The sequence below is a fragment of the Narcine bancroftii genome, chromosome 5 (assembly GCF_036971445.1).
Source record: "Narcine bancroftii isolate sNarBan1 chromosome 5, sNarBan1.hap1, whole genome shotgun sequence".
NCBI classification, from domain to species: domain Eukaryota; kingdom Metazoa; phylum Chordata; class Chondrichthyes; order Torpediniformes; family Narcinidae; genus Narcine; species Narcine bancroftii.
In genome coordinates this window covers 78790939-78818722 of record NC_091473.1, presented here as the reverse complement: position 1 = coordinate 78818722, position 27784 = coordinate 78790939, and the positions used below count along the sequence as shown (strand labels likewise).

General features: G+C 36.9%; 1 protein-coding gene across 7 annotated transcripts in view; it reads left to right on the top strand.

The window, feature by feature from the left end:
* The window catches only part of kif14 (kinesin family member 14), a 154258-nt gene that overhangs the window by 67565 nt on the left and 58909 nt on the right, over positions 1-27784 (top strand). For all 7 annotated transcript variants that reach the window (XM_069937936.1, XM_069937935.1, XM_069937934.1 and 4 more), the window contains 6 exons: positions 3099-3246; positions 4057-4120; positions 4745-4929; positions 7743-7845; positions 8673-8833; positions 27603-27750. In XM_069937936.1, the coding sequence (XP_069794037.1) occupies positions 3099-3246; positions 4057-4120; positions 4745-4929; positions 7743-7845; positions 8673-8833; positions 27603-27750 (809 nt within the window). The remainder of the gene's footprint in view (positions 1-3098; positions 3247-4056; positions 4121-4744; positions 4930-7742; positions 7846-8672; positions 8834-27602; positions 27751-27784) is intronic.

The window sequence follows — 27784 nt, the reverse complement described above, 5'->3', positions numbered from 1 at the left end:
CTACGTTAACTGTAGCTGTGGCAGCTGCTAATGCTGTTGTTGCATCCATGTTGACTGTGGATTCAAGCTTCGGCTGAATCTTGCAGTTGGGGTCACCAGTTGTAGCGACTACTCTAGTAGAGGTACTAAATAATTACACCAGACACAGTGTTAGTCAGCAAAGACACTTTTAAATCCCTCGCGGCCCAGACACCCGGAACTGGAAGTGACATTACCCCACGCTTGACACTCACCTGTAGGGGTCGTGTTTTACAGTAAAGATGATGGGAGCCCCGCACCATCTTGAAGATGGATTGGGTCAAAATTTTATAAACTGGATCTGAGCCCTATACAATGAACCTAAGGCTAGAGTTGTGACAAATGGTTAAATATCTCCAACATTCCCACTATCCAGATCTAGCTGTCAAGGATGTCCGCCATTTCCTACTCTCTTCATATTGGCCATAGAACTTCTGACGGAAATTATTTGATGGTGACCAGACATTTAAGGTATCAGAGTTGACCAAGATGAATAAAAGATTAGTCATTTTTGCAGATGACATAATAATATATCTGACAGCCTGAAACTTCTTTGCAAAGGTTGTACTTACAATTGGGAGATTATAGGAGGGTTTCTGGGTACAAAATAAATTGGGATAAGAGTGAGATTATAATCACTAATTGATGGGAATTATGCAAACTGCCAAAGGAATGCACAATTTTGATGGCCTAAGAACGGAATCAAGTACTTGGGGATCAAGGTGGAAAATTATTTAAAAAATTTGTATAAGATAAACTATCTCCCCTTGCTTAAAGAAATTGAAGCAGATTTAAATAAATAGGTAACTCTTCCAATAACATTGATCGGAAGAGTGAATTACATTAAAATGAATATATTCCTGCATATAAAATACCTCTTTCAGACTCTTCTAATACCATTACCACAGAAATTCTTTCAAAATCTGAATATTAATTAGGACGTTTCTCTGGAAAGGTAAGTTAGCCAGAATCTGCATGGAAAAATTAACTTAGAAATATCATATGGGAGGGCTACAATTCCCAAATTTTAAATATTACTATTGGGTGGGTCAGATGAAATTTGTCTCTTCCTTCTTTGACCGAAGAGATAAGCCTTCATGGGTGGAAATTGAACTGCACAAAGTTGGAGAGAGAGAGTAGCAGAACACTTTACATATATAAATGGGACACTAAATCTATTTCTGGTGGAAAGGAAGCACCATTAATAAAGGATATATTGAATATTTCACACAAATGGAACAATTTAATTGGATCAAAAAGGAAGATAACTCCAAAAATGCCCTGGATTCAAAATAGATTAATTCCTTTAACAATGGATAATAAAATTCTACATACGTGGTCCTGTAAAGGAATCAGATATGTAGAAGATTGTTATGTACAAGGCCAATTAATGTTATTTGAATAGTAAATTTAATATTCTGCTACTTTTAATTAAGAGCTTTTTTCAGAAATAAATTATGACTCTACTAGACTGCAGTAAAATGGAGATTCTGATTCGTAACAGAAACATAAAGAAGTTTACATCAGTAATGTTTTTTTTACTTCAATTGGGCATCCTTAAGAGAGGTATAAATCAAAGATGGGAATCAGTGTTGAATATTAGTATTGATAAGAACTCGTCCGACTTATGTCAGGGTTGCATGACAAATACAATTAATGTAAGGTTTAGACTTGTGCAATATAATTTTTTACATGAGCTATATATTACCCCACATAAATTAAATTCCAGTATATTGGATATATGTTTTTAGATGCAGAGAAGAAACTGGTACCTTTTTACTTGGTCTTTCCCTAAAGTGAAACCCTTTGGAGAAAATTTAAGAATTTTATTAAACCAGATTATTGAGAAACAATTGCCACAAAGTCCAGAATTGCTTGTCCAAGGAAATATTGTGGACGGAAGACGTAAGATGAGGCTGTCCAAGTACCAATTAAAATTTCTTAAAGTTGATTTGGCAGTGGCCAGGATATGTATTCTGGTTACTTGGAAGTCTGATTCCCTTCTAGACATAGCCCGATGAAATGCATAGTTGTGTTCCTCTGGAGAAAAGTACTTACAATTTAAAGAAGTATAATACATGTTTTTGCAGGTATGGCAGCCATATTTGCTCAACGTAGGGTTCAATATTTAAGATATTTATTCTGTTTTTGAATTTTTTTATACCTGTTCTTTCCCATATTCGAGATTCAGGCAAGAAAAAGAGTCAGACTTTCTGGAGTGGATTCTAGATCCTGACAGCGCCTCTTTTTTCTTAATTTCTTTTTCGCATTGCCTTTTTATTCTTCTTCCTTCTATCATGGAGATTTATTTGGGGGGGGAGGAGGGATGGGGTTATTTGGAATTATGAACAACCTGTATCAAAGATTTTCTTTTTTTTCACTTTATTGTATATATTTGTAATGATTAATTCTTGATACTTCTTTGACCACAAAATTAAAATAAAATATTTTAAAAAAAAAGTTACCTGGATTATTAATTATCATCAGAATTATCATTCAATGACATTAATTTGTTTGGTTTGATCTGTAAAAATAAATAGAGGCTAAGCATTTCAATATGAAGTCAAATGTTCGTTATGTTTTGATTATGAACATTTTATTTTGCAACAACTGAAATTGGTTTTGAATCTGAATAAATATTATGAAATAGGTTTAATGCTTATTAACTGCTATATTTTCGTAAGCGTACATTGGTGAGAGCTTCACTGATTATAGTAGAAAATATTTAACTCAACTGCTTTAGTTTTTGTTTACATTAGTTTGTTTACTGGATTGCTACTGTTTGCTTCATGGATGTTAAAGTGAAATTTATTATTATCTTTATTCCAGCATACACATTAAAACCTCAGGAGTGAAACACAAAAGTCTGTAGACACTGATTGTAGTAAAAATACAAGCTGCTATTGTCGCTGAGAGATCTGCTGAGTTCCTCCAGCATTTACATTAAACCCCCTGTTTTTCTTATATTATTGGCATTTTACATTAAACCCCATTTTTCTTATGATTGGCATTTTAACATCTTAATATAATTTGATGATTCTTGTTTCCAACTTGTTTCTTTTGGTTTCTTACTGAATCAGATCTGAAATTAGAGATTGAAAAGTTGAAAGCTGCTCAGATGAGTAGCCAAGGAATTCAGTCTGAGAGATACAAATCATCCCAAAGAGAAATAGATGCCTTAAAATTGAAGCTTCATCAACAGGAGAGAGAAATGATTGAGGCGCACAGGTAAGATGATTAATCTGATGCACAAGACGTATGAAATGTGAAGGTTGAAGTGGTGAGAGAAAATACGAGTGCATCTTGTTTCAGCACCACCGACAAATTGTCACCATTGATGCATGTGCACATTTCTACTGAAAAATCTTGTCACCTATCATACATACTTGCCCCCATCATTTTAATAAATGTATCCCTCATTGTTGCTTAATATTGACTGTATTAAAGATTGCATTATCTACTCTTGTAGATTTTGGTTTGAAGATGGTAACTGATCCAGCACTTGTAATTTTATTTCAGAATATATTCAAGTTATAAAACTGTTCTTATAACAGTTCTGTTCTACTTCTGTGTTTAAATGGAGAAGCCTGCTCTTTAGAGCAGTTCAACACTTAACTAACATCTGGATCCCTTCTATCATTTAAGAAAAGGTTGGATGTGTACATGGAGATGAGGGGGTTGGAGGGATATTGGTGGAGAGCGGGAGGTTTGAGCTAGTGGAGTTGTTCTAGTGAACCGGTGCGGACTCGAAAGGCCGACATGGCCTGTTTCCGCTCTGTAAATGGTTATATGGTTATATGGAAATGGACATGTATTTTTTTTTAAACATCATTGCCTCTTCATCACACTTCTTTCTTTTGGTTTTATCTCAGTTCTTTAACTTTTAAAAATTATTTACCCATTTATTCAATCTTTTTTTATAACACTCTGCCCACGTGATAATAACTGGCATTGGATGAACTAATTCTTCTTGTAATCATTTTGTGATAAATGTACCGTAGTTTGATGGCAAGCTGATGATATTTTATGCATTTATAGGAAATGGAGGGAAAGGCTGGACCAGGCAGAGAAGAGAAAACTTGAAGAAGCAAGAGAACTGCAGGTTTGTTGGTTTTTTTAAATTAATTCTAGGCATCAAGTTACCTGATGAAACTGGAAGTCCATTACACTGTAATTGTTCAACAAAACCTTTTTGACTCCAATTTTGAGTATGCTAGCAAAAGTCTAAATTTTAGCTGCAGTGTTGCTTTTGTAGTTTTGTGGGAAACTGTGCAGCTTAGCAATATTACTGAAGAACTTACAATTTTTCAATCTGCAAGAAATTATAGGCTTCAATTTATAAGGTTGCTACAGAATATTAGCAAAATTGACTGATAAATGAACCCTGAGGGTTCTATAAATCTTGTAGGCAAACTGGCCAGCTCACATCACTTCCTTGTGCTAAATACTTGTTTGACCTCTGTCACTAAGTAGAAAAAACTTGTCTCAGATCTTTATTTTGTTCCCATGTCCCTGGAACCAAGACGCAATAGATCTTTTTATAGTTTTCAAAAAATGTTTAAATATAACTACTGATTTTTTTTTTCTTTGTTGGGTGTGTAAGATACTTTTAAAAGAATATTTCTGTAAAAATTGCAGCTCCATTGTTAAGATCCTCCTATAAATATACTTATTTTTGGTAGCAGAGGAAAAACATTTTGCCTGCTCACATAAACTCTTTCTACAGAAAGCAGGAATCACCTTTAAAGTGAATAACAGTTTGCCGAACTTAGTAAATTTGAATGAAGATCCACAGATTTCAGAGGTGCTTTTGTACATTATAAAAGAAGGTTTGACAAGAGTGGGAAAACAACAGCCAAACTCCAAGCACGACATCCAGCTCTCTGGGGCTCTCATTGCTAATGATCATTGGTGAGTTGCAAAATTTTGAGTTCGCTTGGCAGCTGATGGCCTGTTTTTTTTCTATAAATATATTTATTTCAATTTTCTAATGGATTGGGAATTAAAAAATAGTTAAAGTTACGTTTTTTTTAATGGATCATATTTCTGAGGATTGTGATGGCGGCATTGGAGCGTAGAAGGTTGAGAGGGGATTTGATAGAAGTATTTAAGATTATGAAAGGGATAGACAGAGTGGATGTGGATAGACTATTTCCGTTAAGAGTAGGAGAGATTGAAACAAGAGGACGTGAGTTAAGAATTAAGGGGCAGAGGTTTAGAGGTAACATGAGGGGGAACTTCTTTACTCAGAGAGTGGTAGACGTGTGGAATGAGCTTCCAGGAGAAATAGTGGCGGCGGAGTCAATTGTATTATTTAAGAAAAGGTTGGACAGGTATATGGATGAGAAGAAGATGGAGGGTTATGGGCATTGTGCAGGGAGGTGGGACTAGAGAGGGGTGTTTGGTTCGGTGCTGACTAGAAGGGCCTAATGGCCTGTTTCCGTGCTGTAAATTTTTATGTAACAGTGTTGGATTGACTGGTAAGATTATGCATTTAAGCAAAAATGTGATTGAATATCCTATTGTTTGGAAAGAAAATCGTAACATTAAGGGAGCAGAATATAGATGGAACTTGATTTTAACAAATGTGATGTGATGCATTTTGGGAATTTAAATACTGTATATACTCATTGTATTTTTTGGATAGTTTTTGAGTCCAGAAAGGGGGCGATTGATTTTTACACTGGTCAAAGATTTGATGCCGTGAAGTACCTGTTGTTTAGGCGCAGGAGCTCTGATAGCCGGGACTGGGTGGTAAAACTGCAGGTGGGATGTTGGGAGCTTGGATGGTCAGTAGGTTAGGGCAAGGATCTGTTGTCAGGAGCCCGAATGGGTGGGTGGCCAGGGCGAGGATCCGCGATTAGGAGTTTGGGCGGGCGGTTGGGGCGAGGATCTGCAATCAGAGTTTGGATGGGCCGGCAAATGGGGTGAGGACTAACGGTCAGGAATTTGGACAGGCAGGCAGCTGGGGCAAGGATCCGCATTCAGGAGTTCAGATGGGTGGGCAGCTGGGGCATCGGGAGCTTTGGTGAGTAGGTGGCTGGGGCATCGGGAGCTCAGGTGAGTGGGTGGCTGGGGCATCGGGGCTCCGGTCGGCGGGCAACTGGGGTGTCAGGAGCTCTGGTGAGCGGGCAGCTGAGGCATCGGGAGCTCTGGTGGGCGGGTGGCCAGGGGCTTCGGAAGTTCTTGTGGGTGGATGGCTGGGGCAAGGGGCCTCCAGAGCCTGGATGGCCGGGCGATTGGAGCCAAAAATAGGAGGTTGAATTTTACACAGGTCATACAAAAGCACCTGATGTGGTTTTGACTATTACATGGTATCGATGATTACATGAGTATATATGGTTAGTTAACTTGAGTAAAGAGAAGGGCTCTAACATGTTCATGAACAGGGAGACCTTGGGGTTCAAGTCCATAGTTCACTGAAAGTGGCAACAGAAGGTAGTGGTGAAGAAGGCATTTGGCCTGCTTGTCATCTCTCGTCAGGCATAGAATTTAGATATTGCAACTTTGCCATACTCTTGTTAGATGACTCCTCAGACATTGGCTCCAGTCTGGTAAGAAGGATATGGAGGTGTTTAAGAGAATGCAGAGGTTTGCCAAGATGTTGCCTGGATTAGAGGCTTCATTTATGGTGAGAGATTTAGTGGGCCTGATTGAAGAAAGATTTTACAGTGAGACATATTTTAAAAAAAAAATACTCACAGTTGGAGAAGGTAGTCAGAAACTTTTCCCCATGATAGGGGTATCAAAATAATGAAGGCATAGATTTAACAAAAGTGGTTGATGCTCACCTCCAAAATAGGTGGTTGAGTTGGTTAAAACCACCTACGTGTTTATTCTTTAAAAAAAGAGCATTTAGATTGTCACTTAAGTTAGAAAGACATTGAATGATATGGACTTAGTACAGGCAAATGGGATTAGTATAGATGAGGAGAGAAAGATCAGCATGGAGGTGTGGGCTTCAAGGGTCATTTCTGTGTTGTACAATGTACGACACTGAAGATTAACAACTCTGCTAACAGTTGATTTAGTCCCATTTTATTTTATTTTTTCATGTTATTCCTGTTATAGTTTCTCATCGAAGAATTAATCTGATTTTTTTTGAGGGTTGTGATTTAATCTGAAATCATCATACTATCAGACAGTGCATTCCAAATCCTAGTGATTGTGCACTTGTTTTCCTCATGTTGCTTCCAGTCTTTTGCTAATCATTATAAATCTGTGACCCTTGTTTAAAGTCCTTTCAACCACTGGAACAATTCTCTTCTTTCAAAGTGTTTTATGATTTCAAACAATTTTATCAAGTACCTTGATGAAGGATAAAAAAATCTTACCTTCTCTACATTTCACTTGCTGTTTGACCAAAACTAATCGTGGTGAGGTATGTTTAACATTGCCCTGAGGAATTATAGGAGTTAGATTTGATGTTGGTACATTGACACTGAAATGGCAACCTGGCTTTAATTGATGAAATTTTGCACTGTCTTTAAACCCAATTGATTCAGTAATTATTGAATAATATTTTCTGAGAAGGCAGGATTTTTTTTTAACCAGCAGTACGATTCAAAGTGGTTTTGGTCCTTTAAACAAAAATATCTGGCAATCACAAGGGAATGAAATTGGGATGATTTAGAACTTGTTTTAAATAGTAATCAACTTTTCATAAAGTGAATTAAATGTAAAATCTCTTCATTAAAATTGCCATCCATTATTTTTATTTGCAGTGTCATACAAAGCATAAAAGGTGCAGTTAGCATTGCACCAATAGGAGATGCAAATACATATGTCAATGGACATCTTATAACAGAGTCAACAGTGCTCCATCATGTAAGTTACTTTAATGTGTTTTGCATTAATTGAACATCATTTCCTTGAGAGCAACGGTTAAATTTGTTATGTTCTGCATACTTTGGCTCCATCTTTTCCCATAGGAACCAAAGTAATTGCTATTCAGTTTTAAATGGACCATATAGTGCAAATGTTCAAAATAAGAGAATGTCGTTAGATGATTGCTTTCCGTCAAGCGAGAAAATAGTAGCTTGTATGTAAGATTATTTATACTTTATTAAATTGAATCAAAGTTGTGCTGTTAACTATGAGATATCACACATTTGTTTGTCCCATAACCTTCCATGGACAGTTGCTATACAAACACAGTGGAGAGCTTCAGAATAGGTTGCCTGCTTATCCTTTCAGGAAGTGAAATGAAACATCTTTGGCATAGACTGAAATATTGAATAAAGAGTTGGACAGTGAAAGCAGGGCTGAAACAAAATACTGAAAGAACTCAGTTGGTCAAGCAGCATCTGTCGACACAAGGAGATTGCCGATATTTTGGGTTGAGACCCGGGATCAGGGCTTAGAGTAAACAAGGAAGATTACTGTTATTTAGTGGTATGTAGGGCAGTGAGATAGAGGCTGGTAGGTATTGGATGGAGAGGGGTTGATGGCAGATGGAACCAGTTGGGGACAATGAATTGGGGGAATGAACAAAGAGAGAAGAAAACAAATGACAGATGAGTGCATGTGGGAGGGGATTACCATGGGGTTTGGGTTAAGATTGACCATGTAAATCTGGGCGGACTGGTTAAATGTTTCTGACTGATGAAGTAAGATGTTAGTATAATTATTAATGCATATTGTACATTTCAAAGGGAGACAGAGTGATATTGGGTGGAGATCATTACTTCAAATTTAATCATCCACTGGACATTCAGAAAGGACAAAGAACTTCTTCTGGGATTTCCCTCCATGGAGATGGCCCAAAAGACTTTGAATTTGCAAAAAATGAACTTCTTCAGGCTCAACGGGCAAGGTAAAACAAAATTCTTATTATTCTATCTGATAATATGGTTAACTGCTTAACAAGGGATGCATAGTTTATGAATAGTTTCTCTTTTATATTTGTTAAAATCAGGTAATAATGGAATATTATTTCAGAATTATTTAGAAATGGAAGTCAAACATGTATGGAACATAAAACAGTGCAGCACAGGAATAGCCTTATTGATCATGATGTCTGCACAAAGCATGATGCCCAAATTAAACTTAAACCCTGCTGTTTGTAAGCGATCCATATCTGGATATCCATCCCTGCATTTATCCATCTTGAAGCCTTTTAAATGTTACAATCATATCACCTTCCATTACTATTCCTGGTTAGCCATTCCAGGCATCTACCAGATTTCAGATTTATTGTCAGAGTACATGCGTGACATCACATTCCACCCTGAGATTTTTTTCCTGTGGGTGAGGCACAATTATCACTTACAGGTAGTGTAAAAAACCTGTACTCAATGTTCACATGTAAACAAATAAAGAAATGCAAGCAAATTGTGCAATAGAGAGAGAAAAAATTCAATAAAGTGCAAAAGTAAGAGTCCTTAAATGAATCCCTGATTGAGTTTGTTGTTGAGAAGTCTGATGGTGCAGGGGTAGCAGCTGTTCTTGAACCTGGTGGGGCGAGTCTTGTGGCACCTATACCTCTTTCCTCTTTATCACTCTATGTGTTACAAAAAAAATCTTTATTTTCTCATCTTCTTTAAACTTTCCCCCTCCCACCCTCAGATTAATTGGATATCCTACAGTCTGTTACATTTTTACCCTAAGAAAAGACCTTAACTATATCTCTTATGATTTTATATAAATTTCTGTGGGTCTCCCTTCATCCTCCAACACTTCAGAGAAAACAACTCAAATGTGTCCAAAGACTCACTAGTCTATGGAGATGGCATCTACCACCCTGTCCTCCACCATTTTATTGGTTGCCTCTTCAAGAAAACTCAACCAAGCTGATGAGACACAATTTCCCATATGCTCAAATCCATGCTGATTATCCCATGTCAATCCTCATCTTTCCAAGAGCTGGAGGTTCTGCTTCACATCCAAAATTATGCTGAGTTTAAAAAAAAAATTTGCTTTCAAAATCATTGCTAAGGGGTGGAGCATAATGGCGTAGGGAAAGGAGGTGGAGTTACAACTCTCCCGGGGGATTAAAATATAATGTCCCAATTAAAAATTGATTTTAAATTTAAAATACATTAAAATCCTCCAGAACCTCCCTAGAAGCTGTTGGGCATGGCAGCTATGGGAAGGAAAGCAGTAAGAGAGAGGAAAATTGTAAGTGAAGATCCTAAAAAAAAACGAGAAAGAGCAGCGTACCTTACAGTTGAGGCCTGGATCTCAAGTTCCGAAGCCCCCGTGACTAACTCTAGCTAAAATGGACACAGGGGAAGATGGTGCCAGATCGATCTACATCTCCCCTGAAGAATATACTAAGATTATGCGCATCCGCAAAGGTTTACCTCCACACATGCCTGAAGAGGAAGAATATGCTTTGGAATGGTCACACCATGGTGCCATTCCCAGTAGTGCTGGTGGAGTGAAGGAACTGTAGGCAGACATACCAGACATGCCAGAGCTGTCAGGAATACCTGCAGTTTTGACAGCTGGTGACAAGAGAAGAAGGGAGATCAAGAAGAATCAGATCAAGATGGATGAGAAGATGGAGAGGAAATACTGCGAGCTTTAGGTCTCAGAAAAAAGAACCAAATATGAAAGATCTTTACTTACTAATAATGGGTCAATATCAAGTTATAAGGGCTGATATTAAAGATGCTAGATCTGACATGAAGATTAAAAGTGAAATGTTGAAATATGCTTCAGAAGTGAATGAAATTAAGGCAACAACCCAAAGAGTTGATTTGGATCTGCAGAGAGTTAAAAATGATATGGGCATCTACATGGATAGAATTGAAAGGGTCAAAAATTCAGATATACTTTGGGAAAAACAGAGGAAAGAAATAATGGATAAGATAGATATGTGGTAAAATCAAAATAGATGGAATAATAAGATTGTTGGCCTTTAAAGAAGATTTTGAAGGGGAGAGGAGTCACGTGATGGAGTAGTGGCCGGTCGGGGAACTCCAGCCCTCTCCAGAAAAGTAAAAAAAAGATAGAGTAAAACCAAAGGCACAAACATAAAAACCAAAACAAAGTGAAAGTAAAAGTGTGGAGAAAATGGCAGCGAAGAAAGAAAAGCCAAAAACAACGGGAAAAAAAGAAGAAGGAAAGACGTCGGAAGAAGAAGGTGAAGGCCTTACCTGTCCGAGGAGGCCCGCCGTGGAGAGAGAAGCCCGCTCCCTGAGGTCAGCTGAAGACCCGAACTCGGGACTACAAAAATGGCTCAAGGAGCCAAACAAAAGTGTGCAACCGCGCATGCGCGATGCGCAAGACAAAAATAACACTGACGGGAGGGGGGACCAGCTGAGGAGTCGATCTCCACAGCTGAAACTGACAATTACAACACAACAGCAAGAGGAAAATATAGAAAATAACGAGAGCAAGAAAGAAGAGAGTAAAAATAAGAAATCAAAGAAACAACAGATGACCAACCCAGAGGAAGAAGTCCAACATCAAGACATTTCTAATAAAAATAAGAAGACCAAAAATACCCAACAAAATAAAACAAACAACACCACAAGAAAACCAAAAGAGACAGAGGTAAAGGACACAGATCCTGGAGTGGACTCAGAAGAAGAAGAGGAAGAACACAGAGAAATGGAAGATGAAGGGAAGGGCAAGTACATGGATATATATTTTTTTAAAGAATATATGGAAACAGTAAAAGAACGGCAGTCACAAGAATTCAGTGAAATAAAAAGAAGAATAAAAAGTGCAGAAGAAAAAGTGAATAGATTAGAGATGATCGTGACAGATATAGGAAAAAGAGTAGACAAGGTGGAAGAATGAGAAACAGCCATAGAAATGGAAGTAGATGACTTAAAAAAGAAATGAGAAGAATCTGATAAAAAAGTTAAAGAGACACAAGAGCTGTTAGCTCAGAAGATAGATATAATGGAAAATTATAATAGAAAAAACAATATAAAGATAGTGTGCCTTAAGGAAGATGAAGAAGGCAAAAATGTTAAAGAATTTATAAAAGAATGGATCCCCAGGGTCCTAGGAAGACCAGAATTACAGGAAGAAATGGAATTAGAAAGGGCACACAGAACATTAGCCCCTAAACCACAACCACAACAAAAACCAAGATCCATTCTAGTAAAATTCCTAAGATATACAACAAGAGAAAATATATTGAGAAGGCAATGAAGAAAATAATAGAAGACAAAAAACCACTGGAATACAAGGGTCAAAATTTTTTTTTCTATCCAGATATAAGTTTTGAACTCCTGAAGAAGAGGAAGGAGTTTAATGCAGCAAAAACGACCCTATGGAAAAAAGGTTATAAATTTATGTTAAAATACCCAGCAGTACTTAAAATAGTTATTCCGAGGCAGAAAAACAGACTATTCTCGGATCCGGAAGAAGCACGAAAATTTGCAGAACAACTACAAAACAGACAGAGAGATGAAGAGATGTAACAAGAACAAAAATGACAACAAACTCTATGTATCTGTGTATGTAGGTATATATATATACATACATATATATATATGTATGTATATGTGTGTGTGTGTGTGTATGTATCTAAGAAGGGAAAGAAAGGGAAGAAAGGAAGTAAGGAGGGAATTAAGAGAGTGACCTTTGTTATATATGAAGATTAAAATCTTTTCTGGGGGACTGGGTGGGGAAGAATTACAGTCACTGCGAAATCAGTTGACGCTTGCGAGTGAATTCGCAAATCCAAATGGAGAGGGGAGATGTGGTTGCCCGACAAGGGACAAAGGGCAACTCAGGAAGGGGAGGGACTATTGGGGTTAAAGGAATTTTAGAGATGAGAATAGTGGAAATATTTTATGATTTAGAAATGTTGTCTTATAATGTGTTTAAAAAAAAAGAAGAAATGGATAAGAAGGGAAGGTGGTGATGAGGAAACGGAAAGGAAAGATAAACAAAGTATGAAATGACTATGTTAAACTATATGACTTTAAATATTAATGGAATACATAACCAAATCAAAAGGAAGAAACTGTTAAATTTACTGAAAAAAGAAAAAATTGATATAGCATTCGTACAAGAAACATATCTAACTGCAGTGGAACACAAGAAATTAAAGAGAGATTGGATAGGACATGTAACAGCAGCATCATATAATTCAAAAGCCAGAGGAGTAGCTATATTAATCAATAAAAATGTACCAATCAAAATAGAAGAGGAAATAATAGATCCAGCAGGGAGATATGTAATGATAAAATGTCAGATATATTCAGAATTTTGGAATTTACTCAATGTATATTCACCTAATGAAGAAGATCAAAAATTTATGCAAGTAAGGGAACATACTAATAGGAGGGGATTTTAACCTTAATTTGGATTCAAACATGGATAAAACTGGAAAAAAAAACTAACAGAAAGAACAAAATAACCAAATTTATAATTAAATCGATGGAAGAAATGCAACTTTTGGATATATGGAGGAAACAACACCCAAAGGAAAAGGAATACTCATATTATTTGGGCAGACATAAAACATATTCAAGGATAGACCTATTACTGTTATCAGCCCACATTCAAGGGAGAGTTAGGAAAACGGAATATAAACCTAGACTATTATCGGACCACTCACCCCTATTATTGGCAGTAGAGCTAGAGGACATCCCACCAAGAATGTATAGATGGAAATTAAACTCCATGCTACTTAAAAGGCAGGACTTTCATTGAACGACAAATTAAAATGTACTTTGAAATAAATATGGAATCAGTGAAAGATAAGTTTATACTATGGGATGCAATGAAAGCGTTCATCAGAGGGCAAATAATAAGTTATGTAACTAAGATGAAGAAAGGACTACAATCTGGAAACAGAACAGTTGGAAAGGGAAATAACAAATATAGAAAAAGAATTAGCAATAAAGGAAGATAAAACTAAAAGAAGAGAATTGGCAGATAAAAAAATAAAATATGAAACACTACAAACATATAAGGTGGAGAAGAACATAATGAAGACAAAACAGAAATATTATGAACTAGGAGAAAAAACACACAAAATTCTAGCATGGCAGCTTAAGACAGAACAAACTAAGAGAATGGTATTGGCATTAAGGAAAAAGGACAAGCAAATTGCATATAATCCAACGGAGATCAATGAAAACTTCAGGGAATTCTATGAGCAACTATATCAAACTGAAAACGAAGGGAAAGAAGACAAAATAGATGAATTTCTAACTAAAATTGAACTACCGAATTTACAAACAGAGGAGCAAAATAAATTAATAAAACCATTTGAAATAGAAGAATTACAGGAGATAATAAAAAAACTAACGAACAATAAAACACCAGGAGAGGATGGATTCCCAATAGAATTCTATAAAACATTTAAAGACTTATTAATCCCTCCCCTTCTGGAAGTAATCCACCAGATTGATAAAGCACAAAGCATACCAGATTCATGCAAAACAGCAATAATTACAGTAATACCAAAGACAGGAAAAGACCCACTTACACCAGCATCATATAGACCAATATCTTTACTTAACACAGATTATAAGATAATAGCTAAACTATTAGCAAACAGATTAGCCGACTATGTACCAAAAATAGTAAATCTAGACCAAACTGGATTTATTAAAAAAAGACGAACAACAGACAATATCTGTAAATTTATTAACTTAATTCATGCAGTAGAAGGAAATAAAACTCCAACAGTTGCGGTTGCTTTAGAGGCAGAGAAGGCCTTTGACAGAGTAGAATGGAATTATTTATTCAAAGTACTACAAAAATTCAGCTTACCAGAGAAATATATTCTTGGATTAAAGCATTATACAAGGGGCCATTGGCAAAAGTGACAGTAAATGGATATATATCAAAACAATTTAACTTAAGCAGATCAACAAGGCAGGGATGTCCACTATCTCCCTCACTGTTTGCGTTAGCTATAGAACCACTAGCAGCACTGATAAGAACAGAAAATAAAATAAAAGGGATAAAAATAAAAGAGAAGGAATATAAAATCAGTCTATTTGCAGATGATGTTATAATATACTTTACAGAACCAGAAATATCAATAAAAGAATTACTTAGGAAATTGAAGGAATATGGAGAAGTGTTGGGGTACAAGATTAACGCAAATAAAAGTGAAGCAATGTCAATGAATAATGCGGATTTCTCAAAGTTTAAGAAAGAATCGCCATTTAGATGGCAAACACAAGCAATGCGATACCTAGGTATACAAATAAATAAAAACCTTGGCCATCTATATAAACTCAATTACCATTCATTAATGAAAAAATTACAAGACGATTTAGAGCATTGGAAAGACTTACCACTAACACTGATAGGAAGGATAAACTGTATTAAAATGAACATTTTTCCAAGGATACAATACCTATTTCAATCATTACCAAAACGCATAACAGAGAAATTCTTCAAGGAGTTAAAGAAAATAATAAGGAAATCTTTATGGAAAGGGGGGAAACCGAGGATAGCACTAGATAAATTAACAGAATGGTACAAACAAGGAGACTTACAACTACCAAACTTTAAAAATTATTATAGAGCCGCACAATTAAGATACCTATCAGCTTTTTATCAAACAAGGGAAAAACCAGATTGGACCAGATTAGAACTAGATAAAATAGGGGAGAAGATACCTGAACATATACTATATAAATGGGATGAAAAATTGGTACAACGTAGGGCACCGGTATTGCATCATCTGCTCAACATTTTGGAAGAAGATTCATGTAGAAAGGAATAAAACAAATTACCAACTTCCAAAACTAATATTGACGCAAAATCAGCTAATCCTTTTTACAATAGATAACCTTTCCTTTAGAGAATGGGAGAGAAAAGGGATCAAAAGAATAGAAAATTGTTTTTCGGGAAATAAATTATTATCCTTTGATCAAATGAAGGATAAATATAATATAACTCACGATACAATGTTTGCATTCTACCAACTGAAAACCTACTTGAAGGACAAATTGGGAAGCAGTCTGAGGTTACCAGAAGGAAGCAATTTTGAATATGTGATTACAGACACAATGATAATCAAAAAATTTGTAACAAACATGTACATCAAACTGCAAGAAAAGGAGAACGAGGAAACTAATGGTAAAACTAAACAAAAATGGGAACAATATCTAAACATAAAGATAAAGAATGAAACATGGGAGAAGCTATGCTTCGGAACTATGAGAAATACAATAAACACGAGGTTATGTATGATACAGTATAACTGGATACACAGGTGATACATCACACCTCAAAAGTTAAATAAATGGGACCCAACAGTATCAGACAGATGTTTTCGCTGTAAAAAGGAAACAGGAACAACAATTCATGCAATTTGGACATGTGAGAAAGTGAAAAAATTTTGGGAAGATCTAAACCAGATATTAAATAAAATCACAAAAAGCAATATACCAAAAAACCCAGAGATCTTCCTCCTAAGTAATATAAGAAACAAAGAATTTGGACTCGATTTGGATGGAGCACAAAAAAGATTTGTTATGATAGCCCTAGCTTTAGCAAAAAAATGTATTATGTCAACCTGGAAATTAGAAGATAACTTGAGAATACAACAATGGTATATAGAAATGAATAAGTGTATTCCATTAGAAAAAATAACATATAATTTAAGAAATAATATTACAATATTCGAACAAATATGGGAGCCATACATGAAACACAATAGAGAAATCCTACCGTGGACTTCCACCATCTAAAATGACAGAAGGAGAAGATAATGAAAAGAACTGACTCAGTAATATTTCTTGTTTATTCTTATTAAGTGACAACATTGTTTAACGGGTTTAATGTATCTTATAGTTTGAACTTTAAATAAATGGGAAAGGGAGTGAGGGAGGGAGGAAAGGGAGGGGGATAAAGGGGGAGAAGAACGACACTGTATATATTTAAGAAGTAAAATGTCTGTATGTATCTTGGTCAATATGGTTTATAGTGTGAAAAATAAAAAAATTAAAAAAAAAAGATTTCGAAGGAAGTGGCGATCTTGTGGAATTTTTTCAAAAATGTATTTCTGGAATCTTGGGAGAAGAAAATTTTCCAAATGGAATTGAATTGGAAAGGGCTCATAGAGTTTTAGGGAGTCTTTGGCTTGGCTTCGCGGACGAAGATTTATGGAGGGGGTAAAGTAAGCCACTGCCAAATCAGCCACCTTGAGCTATATTGATTACATGTCTGCAATATAAAGATAAAGAGAAAATTGGCGGTCCAGAAAACCAGGCAGAACATGGGACCTATGGTTATTGATGGAAATTAAATTTTCTTTTATGCAGATTTAAAGTAAAGCAGTGGTGGATAGAAGAAAACAACTTAATCCAGTGAAGGCAATTCTTTGGAAGAAAGGATATGTTTACTTTTAGATATAGAGCTACGTTGAAAGTGTTTTTGGTGAATGAATAACCCAAATTCTTTATGGGTGAAGAAGAAGTACAAAGATTTGCAGAGTCACTTCCTACTATTTTTTTTTTAATTTTTAATTTTTCATACAGGCTTGTAGTCATATACTGTGACCTGCCAACGATGACAGTTCACAATCTCGTATACATGTACATGTATTCCTTTTCTCTATGACTATATATACAAGCCTGTGTCATTGCCCACCCCCTCCCCACCTATAAAACCAAATAATTTGTTCATACTACAATGCCAATAACAATAACAAACACTAATGTTAAGGAAATGAATAAGAATACACATAATTTTAAAAAATGAGAAAAGAAACAGAGACTATCACGGCTCAACGGACGGCTTCTTGGTCGGTGCTCATTCTTGACTTTCCTTGATCGGGATCAGAGCGGGAGAGAAGGAGCCGCAGCAGGGAATGGTAGAACAATCACTTCCATGCACCATGTAGTGCATATATGGCTGCCAAATCTTCCCAAAGGTGCTGTACTTGTTTCCCAGATTTTAAGTTATTTTCTCCAGGAGAATGCAACTTTGCATTTCCTTGTTCCATCGCTCGATAATAAGAATAGAGTCGGACTTCCAGGTCACTGCAATGCACTTCCTGGCCACCGCCAATGCGATTAACATAAATTGGATTTGAAATTTGGACAGCTTCATTGCAAGCCTTATGTCCATTATATTCCCCAGCAGGAACACCTCTGGGTCCTGAGGGAACTGTTTACATAATTTTTTCCAGGACTTGGCCTAGATCCACCCAAAAGGGCCTCACCTTGGCATACGACCAAGTTGCATGTACAACACCACACCTGAAGCATTTGTCTGGGAGTTTTCGCTTTGATTTATGGATTTTCTGCAGCGTTATGTAGAACTGGTGCAAAATGTTATACTGGACCAGCCTGTACCTTGCATTAACGACCGTGGTCATACTTTGCTGGTACAGGTCGGACCAGCACCTCTCATCATTTGTAATACCCAAGTCCGACTCCTATCTGCCTCTCGACCTATGAAGGCCCAGTTTGGGTCCTTCTGACTGAAACAGGTAATACATTGCTAAAAAAAATTTCTTGCCGATTCCTCCTTCGAACCAGGGCCTCAAGGCTACTGCAACGAGGTAGGACCATACCTGGACCTAATACGTCCTGTAGAAAATACCTTAATTGAAGATAGCAGTGATATGATTTATTCAGTAAATCATATTTATTTTTAAGCTGTTCAAACGACATTCATTGCCCTTGTTCGTACAGTCCTCTATACATCTGACTCCATTATGGAGCTAGATGTCCAGAATCTTGTTACCCACTGTCAGTGGTATTAATTTATTCGGCGTCCAGGGCATTTTTGGTGATAGCCCCATCTTAATATCCAAATACTGGTCAATTTTGGCCCAGATACTAATCACTTGTTTTAATACGGGGCTACACTTCTTCCCTGTCAACTATTTAATGTCCCATTTATAAATAAAATCCTCTGCTATCTTCTCGCTCACCAGGTGCAGATCAATTTGTACCCAGGATGGTACATCTCCTCTCTGAAAAAGGGAGGCGATGTATCTCGACTGAGCCACCCAATAATAATTTTTGAAGTCTGGCAATCTCAATCCACCTAGACTATAGTCCCATGTTAATTTTTCCATTGAGACCCTTGATAACTTACCATTCCAAAGAATCCTCCTAACCATATGTGATTACTGTTTGAAGAAACCCTGAGGCAACGGCACAGGCAATGCTTGGAAAAGATATTGGAATCTTGTCAACACATTCATTTTTATGCAGTTGACCCTGCCTACCAGTGTGATAGGCAGGGGCATCCACCTCTTTAAGTCCTCCTTGAATCTTCCCAGCAAGGGGGCATAATTTAAGTTGTATAAATTATTCAAGTCACTATCAATATTAACTCTTAGATGTTTGATCACCTTCTGTGGCCACTTTAAACTACTAATTCCTTGAAATTGATTATAATTACCCTCAGTGAGTGGCATCACCTCGCTCTTATCCCTATTGATCTTATACTCAAAGTTCCCCATAGTCCTCCAGTACCTTGTGCAGCCTAGGCAAGGAAGTCGCAGGGTCTATCAAATATATCAGAACGTCGTCAGTGAACAAGTTAATTTTGTGTTCCTCCTGGCTCATTCTATAACCTTTGATATCTGGATCCTGCCGAAAGGCTTCTGCCAATGGTTCCATAAACAGCACAAAGAGAGCCGGTGAGAGTGGCCACCCTTGCCTCCTAGATCTGGTAAGTGGGAAGGCTGGAGAGACCTGCCCATTGGTTATAACTTTTGCCTTGGGCGTGTGAAAAAGCAGCCTAATCCAATTTTGAGAAATTGGTCCCAACCCTGCCTTCTCCAGCACCTTGAATAAAAATTCCCACTCCAGTCTATCGAAGGCCTTTTCTGCATCCAAGGAGATTGCCAGACCCTTCTCATTTCTAGATTATGCCAGATGCATAATACTCAGCAATCTGCCAATATTATCTGCTGCCTGCCTTCCCTGCACAAAGCCTGTTTGATCCTTGTTTATCAATTTAGGCAAATGCATTGCCAATCTATTTGCCAAGGCTTTGGCTAGGATCTTGTAATCGGTATTTAGCAGAGAAATTGGCCTATAGGAAGAGGGCATAAGTGGATCCTTACCCTTCTTCAAAATTGTCGTAACAATCTCCACTGTAAAAGATTCTGGCAGAGACCTTGTTTCCCTAGCCTAGTCTAGCACCTCCATATACAGAGGCATTAATAAGTCCTTAAATTCTCGATAGAACTTAGGCGGGTACCCGTTTCCCACCCCACCCCTGGAGACTTGTCTGTTTGCAGCACACTCAATGCTTTACCCAGTTCTTCCTCAGTAAAAGGAAGATCTAATTCTGCCTGATCCTCTGGGTTCAGGCAGGGGAGATGTAATCTGGCCAGGAACTCATCCTCTTGATTGAGGTCCCCAGGCAATTCAGATTTATATAATCCTTCATAAAATTTCCTGAAGGTCTCATTAATTTCCCTTGGTTTGTATGAGACCTGGCCATTCCCCATTCATATTGCATTAATTGTTCTAGAGGCTTGTTCTGCCTTCAACTGCCAAGCGAGTACCTTATGTGCTCTCTCCCCTAACTCATAATATTTTTGTCTCAACCTCATAATAGCCTTTTCCATACTATACATCTGAAGCGTGTTATATTCCAATTTCTTGTTTGTGAGAGCTCTGTAATGGACCTCTAGGCCTGATTACTGAAAATCCTCTAATTGGGTAATGTCCTTTTCCAATTCCTCCACTTCCCTCATATAATTTTTCTTGACCATCTTCGTATGCCCAATTATCTGACCCCTCAAGTACGCCTTGAGGGTGTCCCATAGAAGAAATTTATCTGGAGTAGATGGGCAGTTGTCCTCACAAAACTGAGTAATTTGAGATGTTATAAAGCTCCAAATCTCTGGCTTTTTCAATAGCAAAGCGTTAAGGCGCTGCCTATATGCCATGTCCTGCTTAGTCTATAGTCAAGATTAAGGGGGAGTGGTCTGAGAGAAATCTCGCTCTGTACTCGGTTTCCATGATCTTACCCTCTAAATGTGCTGAAGCCAAAAAGAAATCTATTCTAGAGTACGAGTTATGTTGTTTTGAGTAGAATGAGTAGTTTCTCACTCTTGGATGCATTCTACGCCACACATCTATTAAATTCAACTCCCTCATACGGTCAATAGTGGCTTTCACCGCTCTAGTCCTAGTTATACATTTTGTGGACGTCTAATACCGGATCCAGGCATAAATTAAAGTTGCCCCCTATCAAAATATTTTCTCTTCCCTCCGCCAAACGTAGGGAAATGTCCTATATAATCAAAATTGGGGGCGTACACATTAACTAGGGTCCAGGACTCTTGAGTATATTTGATAGTGTACCATTACGAATCTACCCATTTTGTCTGCAGTCACCCTCTGCACCAGCACTGGAAAACTTTTCCTTACTAAAAGTGCCACTCCCCTTGCTTTTGAGCCAAACGAGGAGGATATAACCTGGCCCTCCAACTCTCTTTTTAATTTTTGATGTTCTTGAAGTGTGTCTCTTGAAGAAAGGTCAAATCCACCTCCATTTTTTTAATGTGTGCCAAGACTCTTCCGTTTCACCGGACTGTTTAACCCATTAACATTAAAAGAGACTACCTTTATGCTCTTAGTCATTATCCCCAGGTTCTTCCAAAGGTACCCCCTCCTTCACTACGACCCCCCCCCCCAGCACCCCAGATCTCTTACCGTCCGACCTTTGGTCCGTTGCACCCGAGCCGCGAGAGTAAAGAAATTAAAAAAAAACAAGGGGGAGACAAAGACAATAATTCAAATAACTGAGCAAAAGAACATGAAACAAAATGCAAAAGACATTCACAGTCATACTTCTCCTTAATCCCATACTACCTCCCTCCACCCCTCTATTTTGTTGATAACCTTCATTGATTACCAACAAACCTCTCGTACAACAGGTTGTGCCACCGGCACATATCAACTTCTTTCCCCAACTCCTGAGTTCACCAGGAAAAACTATTCCAACTTTTCATTTGTTTGGTCTAACCTCTTTCTTAACTTCTGTATTTATACAATTTAGATAATGTTATTATAATCCAAGGCATGTCTATATCCCCCTATGGGTCAAATTTGTTACTTATTAAAACTACTGTAGGCAGTGCCCTGACCAGATTTTACATTCCCGTTGTGCTCCCCAACGTGGGTAAGCCTGTGGTATATTCCTGGGCTTTTCCCGGATCTGTAAAAAATTTCTTTGCTCCTTCTGGCAATGATATTTTTAGGGTGGCTGGGTACCTCAACACACATTCATATTTCTTCTGCTTGAGCAGTCTCTTAGCCGGTTCAAATGCCTTCCTGTCCTTCAGGAGTGCCGAGCTAATATCTGGGTAGAAAAAGATTTTGTTCCCCTCTAACTCTAGAGGGGATCCCCTTCTCTTTGCCCCGATTGCTGCCACTCCTAATATTTTCTCCCTGTCCTGGTACCGCAACAGCATCATCAGAACAGAGCGCGGCTTTTTGTCCGGGACCAGGTTTGGGGAAGAGGGACCTATGTGCTTTCTCCACCTCTTCTTTCACCCAGTATCCTTACCCAACACCTCAGGGATCCAGGTTTGCAAGAAGCACACTGGGTTCTGACCTTAGCCCCACTATTTTAATATTGTTCCTCCTGCTATAATTCTCGAGTGCATCCAGCTTCTTCCAGATCCTCTTCCTTTCATTTATTAACTTTTCCATTTTATTAGACATACTATGGATATCATCTTCATTTTTACTTATTCTTCCTTTTGCCTCAGTCACCCTGCCCATTAGCACAGATAGAGTGCTCTGGACCCTGTCCAGTTTTCCCCCGGGCACTTTTGTCCACAGCTAAGAAGAGCCTGCCCTCAATCTGCCCTAGCTTGTTAATTACATCCTGCAGGGAGGGCTTTGAGCCTCCCTGCTTACTTTTCCTTAACAGTCCTTTTCCCCTGGGATTCATAGCTTCACAGGATCTCCCCTGTCCGTTGGACTCTTCCTCCTCCAGATTGCTGGACCCCTCTTCACTGCTGCTGGTGCTCCCTGCCTCCTCTGATCCAGCAATAGACTCACAGGCTGCTCTGCTTCCTCTGAAGTCACTTGCAGTTGGGACTCCCGCTGAGACTTGCAGTTTCACTCCTGGCCCGCTGCCAGGGCAGAGGTGAGTTTCACTCTCTCCCTTAGTGCCAGCAGTAATGCCGGTTTCTTGCAGTTTCCTCTTTTATCAGGCAGGTCTGTTCTCCACGGGGGTTGCCGCTGCTGCCCCGCACCCGACACCGACTTCACCTCTGGCCTCACACCCGCTGCGAGTCAGCTCAACTTTGCGATCCTGCTGTGGGAGGGGGGGCCCAGCCCTTTCCTTCTCTCCAGGGGCTTTCAGAGGGATTTCCCTCCGTACCTGCCGGGCATTGACACTGGATTCGTCCAGGACCTGTTTTCCCTATCTGGTGAGTTCCTCCTTTGGAGCTGTGGTTCCCATTTCTGACCTTGAGGTGGCCCCGCCATTTTCCTTACCGCGAAGCATTCCAGGCTTGCCCTCTCGCCTCGGTGGTGATTCTTTCGCACTCTTGCTTGCAGACTTGCTTTTTTTTTGTCATGTTGCATTTTAAAAAATTCTTCTCACGTCCTTTTTTGGCGTTTTGGACTGGTCAGTTGAGGTTTTGACCTTGTTTGTAATCAAAAATCCTGGGAGCTCTTGGAATCCACCTCCTCTTACTCTCCCCCCCCTCATCATGTGACCTCACTTCCTACTATTAAGGAAGAGCAGCAAAAACTGTTGAGTTTAAGTCCACAATGAAAAGTTCAAAGAGAGTTGCTGCGGATCCAAATTACACCGAAGAAAGCTGTAAAAAGAGTGTCAGTTGAAGCCGTAAACCCAGATGGAAACATTTGTAATTGATGATGATCAAATTAATGTGGACCTTGAGGCATTGGGTGATTTATTATTTCCTATTGCTTGCCTGAACCATTATGTGCCATATTGTGGCAGAAGCCATGACCTGCATGGTGGAGGGAAATAGTGCTGTTTTATTTTTAATCAGCACTTTTTGGGTTTTTTAAAATAATTTTTAAAGTAATATTTCTTTTGTTCAATTATTAATGATTTTTTTTCTTTTTTAATTATTTTCTTTTTTTTTTCTTAAAGGACAGAGATGTACACAGGAGTCAGTTAAATTTGATAAAGAGACCTGGGAGAATGGGATTGGAAGAGACTTTGATTGGGATAATGGATGATAAAACTAAATTAATTTTTTTTTAGTTTTAATATTAATTGGATAAACAGTACAATTAAAAGGAAAAGAATATTCAGTTGTATGAAAAAGATGAAGGTTGATATTGCATTTTACAAGAAACTCAAAATTTGATAGAAAAAGAATATTCTGAATTAAAAATGGTTTCAATGGACCAGGTCATAGCTGCATCTTCTAAAGCAAGAGGAGTAGCTATATTAATAAAAAAACATTACAGTAAAACAATTTTGATACTATATTTGATCTTGTGGGGAGATATGTTTTGATTAATTCCAAGATTTATTCTGAAATGTGGACACATGAATCTTTATGCACCAAATGAAGATGATGAAGATTTCATAAAGAATACTTTTTACTTTCGGCAGAAGCGCAGGAAAAGGTTTTAATAGGAGGTGATCTTAATTGTTGTCTTGATCCATTATTGGATAAATCAAGTAAAACAGTAATAAGAGCTGAAGCAGCAGTCTATTTGAAGCCTATGAGAATAAAAGAATAATCACTTTCTCGAGGATTCAACTTTCATCAAAGATAAATATAGAATTTTATAAGAAATTTAAATATCTTTTAATACCTCAATTTATAGACCAATTTCATTATTTAAATGTTGATTATAAAATATTAGCACATAGTTTGGCAAAGTATTTACCAAAATTAATACATATGGATCAAACTGGATTTGTTAAGGGTCAGAAATCTGCAGATAATGTAGTGAGGCTTCTTAGTTTGATACATTTTGTTCAAAAAGGGGGAGACCTGATTGTGGCAGTGACTTTGGATGCTGAAAAGGCATTTGATAAATTAAAATGGGATTTCCTCTTTAAGGTTTTAGAGAAATATAGATTGGGTTCACTGTTTAAAGATTGGGTTAAAATGTAGTATATTGCAAAAGTAGTAACAAATGGACAGATTTGAACATTTTTTGAATTAATGAGATTAAGTAGACAAGGTTGCCCATTGTCACCAGCCTTATGTGTCTTGGCAATAAAAGCGTTAGCTGAATTAATAAGACAAGATTAAAAGATTGTGGGTATTAAGGTGAAGCAAGAAGAATATAAAATAAATGTATTTGCAGATGATGTTTTGATTTATTTAACAGATCTTTCAAATTCTTTGCAGCAGCTTGAAATTAGAATAGAAAAATATGGAGACCTATCGGGTTATAAAATTAATTGGTAGAAAAATTAAATTATGTCATCAGTTAATGGAGATTATCAGAAATGTAAGGAAGTAACTGAATCTAGATGGCCAGATCTTAGAATAAAATATTTAGGTATTCGTGTGCAATCTGATTTGACAAAATTATTTAAATTAAATTATTTATCATTATTAAAGAAAATTAAAAAGGATTTGGAAAATGGATCATTTGTTATTACTTTGATGGGTCAAGTAAATTGTGTTAATATGACTGTTTTTCCTCGAATAAGATATTTATTTCAATAGATTTAAATTTCAATTCCTCAAAAAATTTTTTAAGAACTTCTATGTTGGTGTTAGAATATTTTTATGGAAAGGGAAGTAGAATTGCTATTATGTACCAGGGATGTAAAGAAATTTATTTCAGAGATGAATAAATTATGACAAAAGAAGGCTCAAAAAGAAATTCATACATCAAGACATAATGGGAGGTAGATTTAAATAAGCAAATAGATGAATGTAGATGGATTCAGATATGTAGAGAGAGTATGAAAAGTACAATAAATGTAAGATATTGGTTAGTTCAATATAATTTTATTTATCAGTTATATTTAACATGACAAAAGTTACATAATATTAATTATATTTATTCAGATTTATGCTTTAGATGTGGACAAGAAGTTGTCACTTTTTTTGTATTCAACTTGGCAGTGTTCCACAATTAAACCTTTTAGGCTTGAATTAAAAGTGAGTGTCTATCAAGTAAAATTTGTTCATATGGCATTGGCAATAGCTAGAAAATGTATTGCTATAACTTGGAAGTCTGATATTGATTTGGGAATGGATAGATGGCATGCAGAAGTTCTGCGTTGTATTCCACTTGAAAAAATTACTTGTAATTTAAGAGATATCATACGTTTTGTAAAATATGGAACCCATATTTACACACTGTTGGTGTTAAAATTTAAATGAATCTTGAACATTCCCTTTTGTCTTATAGGTCTCTGTAAATAAATACTTGTATATTTAAAGGTATGGAAAGTGAAGTACTCCTGTTGTGGTTTTTTTTGTCCCTTTTCTTTTTCTTCTGTTTCTTTTTTTAAAATTTGTAGGAGGTTGGGAGAAAGGGGTGGAGGGGGGGTTAATAGGAGGTTTTTCTTTCTTTTGTATTTCTTTACTCTTTTCCTTTTTATAAAATACCACATGTATTTGGATTAAGTTTGAAATATTGTGTTATGTTTGGTAAGTGGTTTTATTTTAAATAAAGTTTTTAAAAAATCAATTGCTAAGAATCAGCATTTTAAGTCATAAATGACACCTCTTCCTCGAATGAAAAGTCACAAGAGAGTAAGATGAATATAGGTTTCCATTCCCACCATGAAAGAGACAGGAAAGGTCAAAAATAAAATGTGAAATAAAGGTTCTTTAAAAGGAGAAAGCTAAAGGATTGGAAAAAGATATTAGATAGATTTATTTATATGTTAGCAAGAAATTGTGGTAATAAAGAACTGTGTTGGGCAATTCACAGGAATTTTGTGCATTTATGACCACAACAATGTTTGACTTCTATGGGTTCCAAAAGGTGCTGTGATTCACAAACTTGCAACTACATTGAACTTCAACTTACAAAAAATGGCTGAGGTGGAGCTGTGAAAAATGCAAAAACTCTGTTAAGATACTTTGTTGGCACTATTTTTAACAGGAACAGCAAAGAACAGTTGGTTTATTCAGGATACATTTAACTTGTGTTATCAGCAGTAATGCTGATCTGCAAATAAATTTAGAGAATTTGTGATTGATGTAAGAAACTGCTGTGAAATATATGGATCTGTAATTAAAAACAGCATAGTAATGAATATTTAGAATAATATTTTCCAGATAGAACAATAATAGAAAATATTAAGGATAGGCAAGCAGAAATCCAGGAAGGTGTATCCTGTAAATAAGCAGCTGCCAACCATTTGGACCAAACTGGCAATCTTGTTTATCATGATTGTGTGAGTACTTTGTTAAACTAATTTGGTTTTCTGCTGCAAAATTGATTGAATAAATTTCCTCACACAAAGTTGATTTGAGGTTCAGACTAAAATCTAATATGATAGGTTGATGGCCATGCCACAGGAACCCCATTTTGAGAAACCTGATAGTTAAATACTTAAGGGTGTTTGGGGAAACTTGTTACAGGTGACCTCACAATATCATATTTACCATTCTTTTGGCATATTGAACAATCTAAGCTAATAGGGTTATTCCACTTTAATTTTTCAAGAATGAAATGTTAACATTAATTCACTATTTTTAGTAGTTTTGCAATTCCATATATTCTTACAATTGTTTAAATTTATAGACTTGAAGTTGAAATTGAAGAGGCTCGTTTGCAAGCAAAACAAGAAATGATGCAAGGTATTCAACTTGCAAAACAAATGGCTCAAGAGGAATTAACCAGCCAAAAATATCTGTACGAAAATAAAATAAGAGAGCTTGAAAAAGAATTGGTAATTAATTTTTTAATCAAATATGGTTATTTCC